The 13,472-nt window shown below is 45.9% G+C and overlaps 1 protein-coding gene across 1 annotated transcript in view; it reads right to left on the bottom strand.

Moving 5' to 3' along the window:
• Positions 1–1,021: 1,021 nt before the first annotated feature.
• DDX24 (DEAD-box helicase 24) overlaps positions 1,022–13,472 on the bottom strand; it is a 19,361-nt gene continuing 6,910 nt past the window's right edge. Inside the window, exons 3-9 of the mRNA XM_014790514.2 lie at positions 11,205–11,732; positions 9,980–10,133; positions 8,935–9,450; positions 6,840–6,915; positions 4,503–4,691; positions 3,094–3,223; positions 1,022–1,567 (exon numbers count right to left, since the gene is read on the bottom strand). Coding sequence (XP_014646000.2) covers positions 1,299–1,567; positions 3,094–3,223; positions 4,503–4,691; positions 6,840–6,915; positions 8,935–9,450; positions 9,980–10,133; positions 11,205–11,732 — 1,862 coding nt within the window. The 3' untranslated portion in view covers positions 1,022–1,298. The remainder of the gene's footprint in view (positions 1,568–3,093; positions 3,224–4,502; positions 4,692–6,839; positions 6,916–8,934; positions 9,451–9,979; positions 10,134–11,204; positions 11,733–13,472) is intronic.

Genomic DNA, 13,472 nt, shown 5'->3' with positions numbered 1-13,472 from the left:
GGGCCTTCATGGAAACGAAATAATTAAAGTGCCTGACAGTGCCTGGGACTTGGTCAACACTCAGTGATACCTGAATCTGAGTTTAGGCAAACTCTCCTCTTGCTGAGAGAATACTGCTGCTATCCCGCCAACCTTGCCAACCGTGAGGCTGAAGGAACATCTGTTTAGAAGTCCAGATTTAGCTGTGCAGATATCTGTGCTTCTCCCATGACTGTGGCAATTGTAGCTACTCACCCCGACCAACCCAGAGACAGCTGGGCTGACACCAGGAGGTCACTGGTTCCCTCAGCACATATGTACACCATGCCCTCACCTAAGCCCAAAGGCTGCAAGGGATAATAAAGCAGCCTCTGCTCTCATGGATCTCAGCAAAGGTAATACAGTGTGCCAAGTGCTGTGAAGAGGGTAAGCATGGGCACTACAGGAGCCCAGAGGAGGAACACTTCACTCTCCTGGGGGTTCAGGGACCTAGAGAACATGCAGCAGTGCTCTAGGATTGGAAAGGCAATCAGGCCAAGGGGAAAGCTTGAGCAAAGGCTCAGGACAAGAGGGCACATGGGACTGGGACTGTGAGCAGCAACCAGTTCTATCACACAGAGGAGGGGAGAGGAGAAACGAGGCTGGAGAAATTGGCTAGGGCCAGATTCTAATTCCCCCCCACGCCAGACTTGGCATACTGGCTTCCCCACAAGCGGTTCTGTGGTGTTAAGGAAGCTTGTGTTCTTTTGGAACCCAAGGATGGCAACCCTTCCCTGCCCACCTCCCAGGGTGGCTCAGCAAGACAATAGCTGTGAGCAAGTGATAGAGAGATGAGGAGCTGTTAGGATTCCGCTGTGGGGAAAAGCAGAACACAGGCTGAGGATCCAGGCAGAGACGATTTTATAGTCATCTGCACAACTCTCAGGCCTCATGCTCCATCCACACTGTCCAGCGGGGTGAGACACTCCACGTGTATCCTGCAGCCAGAGGACTATGACAGTGTCCCCCATATTCTGGTTAAAAACTCAGAATGACATGCTGGTTCTGACTATTGTTTTTAATTCTGGAAATCAAGTTGAACATACAAGAAGCCTGTAAACACTGAAACAGAGAAATATGTAAGCTGCTGCACAGAATTCTTACTCCAAAACAACACAAATCTGCATGAGGTCTCTCCCGCTATGGGGGTGGCACGGAAGAGAGGGAAATTTTTATAACTGGAGTTGAGAGTGGAGTGAAGTGAAAGGTGGGAAGGTTTTCCATATAACGAGAGAACACAGACACGACGTGCGGTCACCAAGACCCTGACCTGGGGGCAGTTAACTTGCACTTGTACTTGGCTGCAGCTGTCTCTGCTGCTGCTCTTTTGGCTGCTGCTTCTTCCTCTTCTGTTTGGAGAGGCAGCTCAAAGCAGACTCAGCATTTCTCGGAGCAGACACGAGCACGGGCAGCCTGCCAGACTGAGTTGGATATTTGGTTTTCAGGCCATCTTGAAACAACGGCTGGGAGAGTAAATGGCGCAGCTCCTTCTTCAGGACCTTCATCTGCTTTTGTCTCCGACGTTCTTCTTGCTGGTCAGCTTTTCCTCCTTGAAACACAATACAAAATAGATCATATTGACTGAGATTTGTAGAAGCATTTTGTTTCCCTTGGTGGATAATACTTGTGATGAAAAATATTCTGGAAGTCTTTTGGGGAGGCAGGGCTCAAACGTTCTCTGCGGAAGCCAGTGTTGCCTAACTTATAACACAATTTAGGAGGGATACTCAGGGATACTCTGTCCTTTACTCCTCACAAAAACCCTCTAAGACAGGAATTATCTTCATTTTACAGTTGAGGAAACTCAGGTCACTTCCTGAAGGTCACAGAGCTAGCTGTCAAACTGAGATCAGAACCCAAGCCTCCTGACCTGAAGATCAGTTTTCTTTTTACGACCCACCCACTTGTTGCCTGGGGTTTGCTGACTCGATAGCTACAAACCCCTCAGGAGACAGTGAACACAGTCTACGCAGCCCAGCTCTCCACCTGTGGAGGTGGGCACAGCCAAAGGGCTCCATGCCAGCCTGTCCTCAGGAAGGGAAGCTAGGGCCTTGTGCATGCACAGCCCAAGCCCCAAGCCCCAAGCTCGAGCTACCAGGAGGATCACCTCACAGTCATCAGTTCCACTGGTTTGGTTCCTAGCTTCCATGCTAGGCAGACACCAGTAAGTCTGCCTCTGAATTTGTTGGCTTTGGCACTAGAGACCAACACCTCAGCTGCGCTGCCCTCTTGTGGGGTAGAAAGAGCACTGGACCTGACTCTGGGGTTGTCAGTTCTAGATATGGTTCTACCACTTCTGAGACTCAGGAGCTTTCCTGGAGCAGGGACCACACAGATTCATCCCTGAATCCTTAGCCTCTGGCCCAGGTCAGAGCAGGGGCTCAGGAAATGCCTGGTGGTGGTGGTGTTTAACCACACAAATCACTTCTCCTCTATGAGCCTCCAGTTCCCATATGTAAAAGGATAATGATTCCTGCCCTGCTTGTCATGAGACAGCGGAGAAGATCAGATGAGATGATGACCAAACTGCTTTGTCAGCTTGGAAGGCAGGTTAACATAACGATAATGAAAACAAATAGTAACCTGAAATGTATCACATACTTTCTATTTGCCAGGCACTGTTGTAAGCTCTTGACACTCAATTCAAGCCATCTTCGCGTTAACAATTCCATGAGATAGGTTCTTTATGACCTGTGCTTTATAAGTGAGGACAGCCTGGGTACCACAGAGAGGTTAAGGAACTTGACCTGGTCACAAAGCCAGGTAAGGGAATGGGCCAGCACTCACACACGGGCAGTCTGGCTGCAGAGCAGGCCCCCGACATCACGGTACTCCACTGCCTCTCCACATGAGGGAGGCAGCTGAGGGGTCCAAACAGGAGAGAGGGAACAAAGGCCAAGGGCTTTAGGCTGATCTGGGACCAGGGCCTGTCACAAAGAAGAAAAAGGCATCTTGCTGATTTTGTCGGGACTCATGGTAGTGGGGAGGTTCCAACAAAACAAAAGTTGCAGGGAAAAACAAAGAAAAGAAAGAAGCTGAATGTACCCTTGCTCAAGTCCCATCCAGCCCACTCACCCTTATACATCTCTTCTTCCAGCTCAATCTCAAGGGCAGCTGCTGCCTGCTCAATCCAAGAGTTGTGTAGACAAGCCTGGAAGTTCCGATACTCGGCTTTCTCAATCTGTCGAGCTAAATGGATCCGCTCCTGGGGGAAAGGAACAGGAAGTGTTCATCTGACAGAAGGTTCAGGCCTCTGGGAAGCAAGGTCTAATTTAAGCTGTATTTTAGAAAAGCTTTTGAGATCAGTGTTCAGTGAGAGGCAGCTCAGCTCCCATCAAAACGCATCTCTCCTGGTTCCTGATAAAAGCACAGAGGGCAATCATTACACCTGAGTGTGTACAACTGCAATCACAAGAGCCGGCTTTCCAAACAACAAACCTGAACAGCCTCACCCCTTGGAAGCCCACCTCAGTTGGACTGACAATCTATAGGTGTCCAAAGGGAATGCTTCTCCCCAGATACCACAGCTGGCTTCCACAGCTGAGCCGGGACCCTGAAACACCCCAACAGTGCTGAATTAGGGCCCAGTTCTCAATCCCAGGGACAACAAACTCAGAGAACTGCCTTCCCTCTCTTCCATGTCAGATCTTGTGATGTGGGGGAAAGGAGTCACGGGAAGCCAGGGTGGCTCCTAATCCTTACTATGATTCTCTGTAATCTCCACCTTTCCATCCTCATCTCCCACCATATTTCCCCACATGGCTAACTTTCTCTCAAGCCAGAAGAACCAACAGTCCTTGTTCCACGCTTTTGCTCCCTCAACTCCTGGAATTCCACCTCCTTTTCACCTCTCCACATCTCTGCCTGCAGGAGGCACAGAGGAACCCTCACCTCCTACCTATATAATCACAGGCCCACCAGTCCTACAGTGCTCCATAAAGTCCTCACTTTAGCATGGCTCGGCCTGCCTCACGAGCCAGTGGATCTCTATGGAGAAGAACCCGTCCTGCTCTGGTACCTGACACTCTGTTGCCCATAGTAAGCAGCACTGCTCAGTGAATGCCTATTGAGTTAAAATAAAACCCCAAAGGTAGGAGTTACCAGCATCTGCTAGAGATGCGACAAACCTTTAGTATCTGCCTCAGCAAGTCATATTGAGCTCACTTCCCTACAAGCATCCAATGGGATGTCCAGGCAGCTGTGCTTACTGCCCTTGTCCAATGGAGGGGAGTGGTGGTGGACGCTTCAGCGGCAGACAGTGAAGAAAGGGTGCAGGAAGAAAATTCCTCACACTTTTGGCCACTCATCCTTTCTCCCTTCTGTCTGGTAAAATGCCATTCCTTTTTTTACAAATTGCCCTGTTTAGCTGTTGGCAGAACCATTACTTAGTTTCCAAGAGTTATACCACCAGAGTCTCACAGCAAGGTGAGGGAGGAGCACGATCCCTCCCTCATCAGCACTGGGCTTTTAACTTATCTTTTTACCTTGACTGCGTCCATGTACTTTGTCTGCACAGGGAACAGTGGGATGTCCTCATCTTTCTTGAGGGTTTTATAAATTTTCTTAAAGTTGATCACGTCCTCAGGCCCAATCAACATCAGGCTGAGGCCTTCGCTGGTAGCACGAGCAGTTCGACCACTTCGGTGGACATAAATCTCCGAGGTGCGAGGAACCTGCCAGAGGAGGAACTGGGAGGTCAACACATGGCCATCACCAAACACTGCTCTTCCCCTCAGGGCAAGCAATCCAATACTGAACCTTCCTCCGTCCTAGCCAGGCACCTAGAAACCTCTCCATCATTGTGGACAGATCCAGCCCTTCTCCCTTAGTCCCACATTCAAAGTGTCCCCAGGTTTTGCCTGTTCACTGTGCAGGCTGTGCCCTCCCATGCCCCCTGCACCGGTTGAGGCCCTCATGACCACTCAACTGGACATGGGCAGTCACTTCTTATTTGGCCTCTAGTCCTCCCCACTCCATCTGACCCAGCCCAGGCTGTCAGTGTCATCTCCCTGAGTCACAGCTCTGACCATAATACCCACTCTAACTAAAGAAACTCCACTGGTTCTCCATTAACTCTGCACGGATGACTGATGATGGTAGTCATAACCAACATTTACTGAGTGATTACAAGGTATCAGGCAATTCTAAGCACTCTGCACGTATTATCCCACGTATTCCTCACAATAATAACATGAAATAGATGCTTTTATGATTAGCCATATTATACACCAGGAAACTGAAAACCACACATTAAGCAGTGCTCCCTAAGTTATCCAATTAAGTGGTGGAGCCGGGATTTGAACTGAAGCCAGTACAGCTCAAAGACCATGCTAATCCCTCGACCACACTGCCTCTACTCCAATATATATTGGAAATATTATCCACAGAGAGGGTAGCATGGGGGCTGACAATCCCTGCCTCCCCTACTCCCCTGGCACACACCACTAATCAAGGAGTCTTCTCCACTGAGCCCAGATAACACTCATGTCTTCCAATGCAGTGCTCTGAGCACAACGATCTGCTCATAATGGTGCTAGAAATGAGATCTATTTGCCTTTCTTCACATTCCTCTCCCAACATACCCCCTCTTCTCACTCTCAGCCAACTGCCCACTTCCACATGTTCTTTACTCATTCCTTGCCTACCCTACATGCGCAAGTCCTCTCCATCCTTAAATGCCAAGCATCTTCAGAAAGCACTTTCCAACCTCCCAAACGAGAAGTTACCTCTCTCTCCCATTATATTTTGTAACTTCCTGATATCTTCTGTCTTAAATTATGGCTGTGGTCGTCTCATCTCCTCTAGCGGATTTGATACTTCTTAGGGGCTAGGACTATATTTTGTCCATCTGGATATCTCCCATAAAAACTGACCCAGCCTCATCCTCAAAAAGAGGAAGAATAAAGATTTGCTAAACTGAACTGGCACCCCAAAAGATTTTTAAAAGCACAGGATTAAAAAGGAGAAATAATGCCAGAATACCTACCATTTATTGAGTACCCACACTGAGCTAGGTGCTTCCTCAGCATTAGCTCATTCAATTCTTCTGAGAAGCCTATGTGGCAGGTAGCATTATTACTCCCAGTTTACAAACAACGACACTGAAACTGCAGATGCTAAGTAACACACCCAAAGCTAACAAACTATGAAGCAGCTGACAAGCATTCAAACTCTGGAAATGTGGCTCGAGCCTACATTCCTAACCACCACTCTAAGCTATTTACTAGTGGCCTGCACTATTATTAATGTCAGTATCAACAGCAGCTAATATTTAGTGAGTGCTTACAGTGTGCCATGTGGCTTTCCAAGCTATTCACACATAATAACTTATCTTACTTTAATAAGAGAAGTAGAGATTGTAATAACTGCCATTTAACAAATGAGAAAACTGAGGTACAAACAGACTAAATAACTTGCTCAAGGTTATCGAGCTGGGATTTAAGCCCAGGCAGGTCTTCAGTACCACATTCTTCTACTTCTCTTCACCAAGGTAACCACTTTACATGCTAAACTTATTATGCCCATTTCATGGAAGAAACCATGACTCTAACCTGCCAATATCAAGTAGTCAGTTTGCCCAAGTTTGCCCAAGTCAAAGAGAGAGGGGCTATCTGACATCAGACAATACCAAGAGGTTTTGCGAATAAATCTCACCACAATGTTCCAAAAGTGGCAGCAGCTGCTCGGTCACTAGATGCCAGTGGTATTTTCTGTGGCACCAGGACTTGGGACCAACAATTTGCTTTAAAAATTCCAAGCTTTGCTTTAAAAATTCCCCATTCAATGCTGGGAGATGCCTACAAATTCCCTGATGCCCCTACCTGGTAATGGATGACATGCTGGACTTTAGGAATATCCAGGCCCCGAGCTGCCACATCTGTTGCCAGGAGAACACAACTGTGGTGGAGAGAGAAAGCTCATTAATAATAACTAATAGCTATCATTAATGAATTCTTACTACCTGCTTAGTACTGCAAACACTACAATCCTTACAAATACTCTACAACATACTACTATTATCTCCCATTTACAGATGAGGAAACTGAGACTCAGAGAGATTCACTTCCCAAGGTACATACATGGCTATTCAGCTGTGAAGCCAGGATCCAAACCTGGGTCTCAATGACCACAGTCAATAAGCCACACTCGGCAATAATAAAAGACCACCTCAAGTGAATTAAATGAGGCCACACACATTCTAGATCAGTGACCTCATCTATCACCCTCCCACTCACTTCCCTCCAGTCACACAGACATTCTTGCTCTCTCTGCTCTTCCTCAAACATGCCAAACGTGCTCTCGCCTCCAAGCCTTTGCACTTGCTACATCCTAGGCCTTAAAAGGTCTTCCTCAGCTATTCACATTTCCTTACTTCCCTCTGCTCTCTGCTCAAATCTCACCTTATCAGAGAAGCCTTCCTGACCACATGCCCACAGTCTGCACAACTCTACACAACTTTACTTCTCAGCACTTATCACCACATGACAAACTTTTCAATTTATTATCTCCCTCCACTGGAAGGTAAGCTCCATGAGAGCAAGGACTTTGCATTATTCACTATTCTATTACCAACCCCTAAAACAGCCCAACTCATAGTAAGCACTTGGTAGTATGTGTTGGGTGATGTTTCTTAATGTATGTGTAGTTTGAGGAAAGTCAAAAGCACTTGAGGTATGTCTTAAAAACTTAAGATTCTGGGCCCTCCAGGGTCCTCACTCTCTGTTTCTCTGAGGTAGGGCTTAGGATTGGGAATATGATGTAAACTCAAGTTCATAAAACATGAAACCACTGCTCTGAGTCAAGGTCAGCAAATTTTTTCTGTAAAGCGCCAGATAATAAATTATTTTTGGCTTTGCAGGTGATAGTCTCTGTTGAAACTACTTAATTCTGCTGTTACGATGCAAAAGCAGCCACAGGCGATACATAGATGGGCCTGGCTGTATTCCAATAAAACTTTACTTATAAAAACAGGCAATGAGCTGGATTTGGCCCGTGGGCCATAGTTGGCCAACCCGATTCAGTACACCACTACCTACCTACTAACATTCAAAGGTAAACCATTTATTACAGAAATTACTCACCCTGCAACCTGATAAAACACTATGGGCAAAAGGCAATTTAGAGCTGGCCTCAACTTCCCAGGCCCTCATCTTGACAATCTGCACCCTGCTGCTTGAGCATCAGTCCGGCCCAAAAGCAGACGGACAATGACAGCATGGCAGGACACAGCATGGGCTCCAGGATCTGCTTGTCTGAGGCCCAGCTCTGCCACTTCCAGGCTGAGAAATCTTGGGCAAGCTGATCAGCTTTTCTAAACCTCCCTTTTTAATCTATAAAATGTGAATAATGATAATAAAGATAAGTGGTAAGCATTAAAGCTAACATTTAGCAAGTACATACTAAGTGCCAGAGACTGTTCTAAACATAAATTCACTTAATCCTTGGAACAACCCTCTGAGGTAGCTTCTCCTATTACACCAACTATGAAGAACTGAAACACAGAGAAGTAATTTGACCAGCTAGAAGTAGCACAGCCAGGATTTGATCTCAGGCAGTCTGGTCCTAGTCTGTGCTCTTAACCAAGAATCTATTCTGCTTCTTCTCAAGATGTTAGAAGTGAAGGAATGTGATAATGTAACTAAAATGCTGGCATGGTACTTAATCTATTGTGAAGTGTTCACTAACGGTAGGTATTATTGTCACCGTTACTCACTATTAAGGAAGTTTCTGTTGGGCTTTACCAGCAACCAAATGTACTAAGATGATGGTGAGTCTGCCTCGTGCTGTGCAAAAAAAGGCTACCTTCTACTGATAAGGCCCCCGTGACACAAGGTAGCTTCCTACCAATCTCTCCACTACCCTGGGAACCTTGACCCAATGGCTAGGTGTTGGGCTTTGGGGCCAGGCGTGACTTACTCTTCCAGGCGGGCAAACTGCTCCAGGTTTCTGAGCCTCTGCTTCTGGTGCATGCAGGCATGCAGGGTCAGTGGCATGACATCCAGGACTTTGAGAAGCCCAGAGAGGCGTTTGATGCAAGAGATACTGTTGGCAAACACTAAGGTGCGGCCTGGATACTGCATCAGGAAGTAGTACAGATATAAGTCTTTCTCATCTGTCTCACAATGAATCTTGGTTTCTGTCAGTGTCTCCACCGTGGCCTCACTTCTTGTGAGGTCAATGACCTTGGGCTTGCCCCTCATGCCAATTTTCTGCATGAGGAGGTCAAGTTTGGCAGTTTTGTCAATTTTCTTAGTGTGCTTTTTGTGAAGGACTCGAGCAGGAGCTTGATGTACCAGGGTCAGTGTGGCAGAAAAAACAAGCGTCTGTCTCTTTGGGTTGTATTGAGAGTCACTGAGCATCTCCAGCAGTTGTGAGAGCTCAGCAAAGTGGCCTTTCTCAACCATCCGGTCAGCCTCATCGACCACCAGGCACCTGCAGATCCAGAGAGACCCACATATCCTGGTTAGTAGCAGGTAAGAGGAGTCATCTACAGCACACTTTACCCCCACCCCCACCCTCGATGCACAAATACACACCAGGACCTCAACTAATCTCCCTCATGCATGGTTTTCTTTTTGGTGAGAAAGAGTGGCCCTGAGCTAACATCTGTTGCCAATCTTCCTCTTTTTGCTTGAGGAAGATTGTCCCTGAACCAACATCTGTGCCAGTCTTTCTCAATTTTGTATGTGGGATGCCACCACAGCATGGCTTGATGAGCGGTGTGTAGGTCCGCACCCGGGATCCAAACTAGCGAACCCGGGGCTGCTGAAGTGGAGTGTGTGAACTTAACCACTACGTCACCAGTCCAGACCCCATGCTGGGTTTTCTAAAGGCCAAGGTCTGGCTGGTACCACACCATGGCACTTTGTGTCAGGGAGAAGGCAGTGCACACACTCCCATGTCACCTCAGGCCCACTTCAGAAGAGAGGGTGAGGGTGAGGGGAGAGCTCCCCTTTCTCACCTGAGCTGCCGAAGGTTGCTCAAATGAGGGTGCTTTTCTTTAACTAGTTCCCACAGCCGGCCAGGAGTGGCGATCACAATCTCAGGCTGGCGGTTCAGCATCCTCTGCTGTTTCTGTGTGGACATTCCACCAACCAAAATAGCAGTTTTAATTCCTATGGTACACAAAACATACAGGATACTGTTAATCAGTCTGGCTGCTTATTTTCTTTCACTGCTGACACAGGCACCCCCAAATTAGCAGATGCAGTCAGTTACCAGCATAGCTCCCCTCTCCAGGGGGGAGCTAAAAGAGCTGGCCTGGCCCGACTGTTGGCGCCACTCCTAGAGGGCTCACCAAGTCTTCTATGATCTGGGCCTTGCCTACTCCCCCAACTTCATTTCTTTCTACTCCGTCCCCTTCAACCACAACAGAAGGGCTGGATCTGACCTCAGGCATGCTTACATCCAAAGCTCTGGAAAAACTGAGCAGTGGTGCACCACAATGCTGGGAATAATGTTATCTGCAGCTGTGAAAACACCACCCCTAGGAAACCCTGCTCACTGCCCTCAATTAGAATTAATCTGAATCTCCTCTAATGCTGTGTTCTGTTCTCCTCTATCGTGGAGGACTTCTCAAGGTATCCAGTATGGAAGGAACATACAGGATCTTGCAGGCAAAGTGCTTAGCAATGTTTCTTGCATATACTAAGAGCCTGGTAAGTAACTGGTGCTTTTATTATAAAATTAAAATTCCCACTGTGCAGCCCTTACCAAAAGGAATTCCCTGAGAGACTTAAGTTCTAATGCCCTAAGGCAGAGGTCAGCAAACTTTTTCTTAAAGGGTGGATAGCAAACATTCTTGGCCTTGTGGGGTAAATGGTCTCTGTTACAACTACTAACTCTACTCCACTCTGCCTTGGTAGTGAAAAAGCAGCCACAGACAATATGTCAACAAAAAGGTGTGGCCACCTATTTACAAAAACAGGTAGTTTGCTAGCCCCTACCCTAAGCATCCATTGTAACCAATAAGTTAACTTATCTCCTATCCATCTAGAATGGCATTAGCTATGTGTCATTGGGAGAATTGAGAAAGTGTCACTCAAATAATTTTCTGTATGGCTTAATTCTCTGGCAGATGACAAAGGTTTCCCCCAGAGGGCAGGAGCCACAGCTCCTTCACTTTTGCCACCCCAGCATCCAGGATCCTGTCAGGAAACATTTATTAAATGGAACCTAACCCTCACCAGTAAACTTGGCCACAGCATCAATATGTTGTTTGACCTGGACGGCTAGCTCTCGAGTGGGAGTCAGAACCAGTCCAAGCAGAGGATGCTTTGGATGTGCATTACACGTGGCAATTTTGCCACCCAACTCTTGTTTTAACTTTCCAGTCTGCTCTTCACCAACTTTGTCCTCTTTGTCTTCATCCCATTCGGGGACAGGCTTCTCTCTGATCAGGGAAGAAGGTCCTTCCCCAGCATCATCATCACAGAGGGGCAGCACCTGGTCTGGGATGGTAGCTCCAGTGTTGGCTCTAGCCTTCGCTCCAGCCTCACTGGGCAGCGCTTCACTCTCAATTCCAATCTCATCAGGCAAAGCTCCAGACTCAGTTCCACCACCGTTTGGTGATCTAGTCTCGGCTCCAGCCTCGGTTCTGGTCTCGCCAGATGGCGGTCCTGTGTTACTTAGAGCTGGGGTAGGCTGTTTCTTCACCTGCCACTGCAGCACTGAATGAATCATGGGAATGGCAAAGGCAAGAGTTTTCCCACTTCCTTAGAAGTAAAACAAAACAAACAAACAAAACAGTGTGAATCAACAGATGCACACACTTTTTACACAGAATAAGAACCCTGAAATAGTCAGGTATCACTCTGACCAACCCAAAGCTTGTCCACCCTGCACAGGTTCCCCTACAGCACTGCAACCAGAGGACACCTATAATTAGGAGCCAGAGGAGAAGTCTGGCAGACTGGCATTGAGGCCTGAGGTCACCAATAATGAACTACAGACAAATGTCCAACCAATGAAATCCTAAGAGATGGGCAAGTTTGTTGTGTATTTTGTTGTCGTTGTGAAGGAGCAACAACACATTGGTGGGTGGGGAAAGAAAATCTATATAATACTTTCCCAAGACCTTTCTTTGGTGGGGAAGGAGGGAGTAAAAAAAAATTTTCTTAGTTTTTGGGAAAATTTTAAAATAGCACACTTTTGTCTATGTGTGAATATTTTCAAACTGGCCTTTGAATGTATATGGAGCCCAAATTCACGTCATCTAAGTGGTCAAAACAAACAAAACAAAACACCTCAAGCTGAGAATTTAAAGTAGTTCTCAAGTTATAATTCCCCAAACAAAAGCAAATAAATGATCTCTGGAGGAAGAACCTTTATCATAGGCCTCAAAGAATTCTCACAAATAATTTTCGAAGGAAAATGAGCAGCTAGCTCTCAGTAAAAAATAACCCACAAGGAAACAAAGTACTGTAAGAGAAAAAGAGTGAAAACAGACCCATAAAACTTCAGCTAAGAAAAACAGCACTTTTCATCAGAAACAACGAAAGCTAGAAGACAGTGTAACATCTTTATTTGAAGACACGAAAAAGAAATCTGACAATCTAGAACTCTACACTCAGCAAAAATCTCTTTCAAAACAAATGCAAAATACTTTTTTAGGCATATAAAAGCTGAAATAATTTATCATCAGCAGACCTGGACTACAAGAAATATTAAAGGAAGTCTTTCTAGAAGAAAATATGATATTGGATGAAAATCTGGATCTACACAAAGGCATGAAGAGTACCAGAAATGGTAATATGGGTAAATATAAAAAAAAGTCTTTTTCTTATTTAAACTTTTTTAAAAAACAATTGATCATTTAAAGCAAAAATAATAAAAATGTGTTTTGGGATTTCTACCAAATATAAAGTATAAAACAAAAAGCACAAACCAAGAGGAAAAATGGAAATACACTCTTGTAAGGTTCTTGTACTACAGCAGTCCTCCCTTATCCGTGGGGGATTTGTTCCAAGACCACCAGTGGATGCCTGAAACTGTGGATACTACCGAACCCTATACATACTATGTTTTTTCCTATACATACAATACCTATGATAAAGTTTAATTTAGAAATTAGGCACAGTCAGAGATTAAAGGCACTTTAGGGCTATTATTAAGTAAAATTAGGGTTACTTGATACAAGCACTGTGATACCATGACAGCAGATCTGTTAACCAAAAAGGCTACTAAGCCATTAACGGGCAGGTAGCATATACGCTAGATATGAACACAAAGGGATGATTCACATCTCAGGCAGAACAGAGTGGGATGGCATGAGATTTCATCACACTACTTAGAATGGCACACAATTTAAAACTTGCAAACTGTTTATTTCTGGAATTTTCCACTTAATATTTTTGAACCAAGGTTGACTGTGGGTAACTGAAACCATGGAAAGCGAAAGTACAGATAAGGGGGGACTACTGTATATGTAAAGCAGTATATTATCATTTGAAGGT

The sequence above is a fragment of the Ceratotherium simum genome, chromosome 24 (assembly GCF_057802395.1).
Source record: "Ceratotherium simum simum isolate JZ-2026a chromosome 24, ASM5780239v1, whole genome shotgun sequence".
Classification (NCBI taxonomy): Eukaryota; Metazoa; Chordata; class Mammalia; order Perissodactyla; family Rhinocerotidae; genus Ceratotherium; species Ceratotherium simum.
This window is presented reverse-complemented; position numbering and strand designations above follow the sequence as displayed.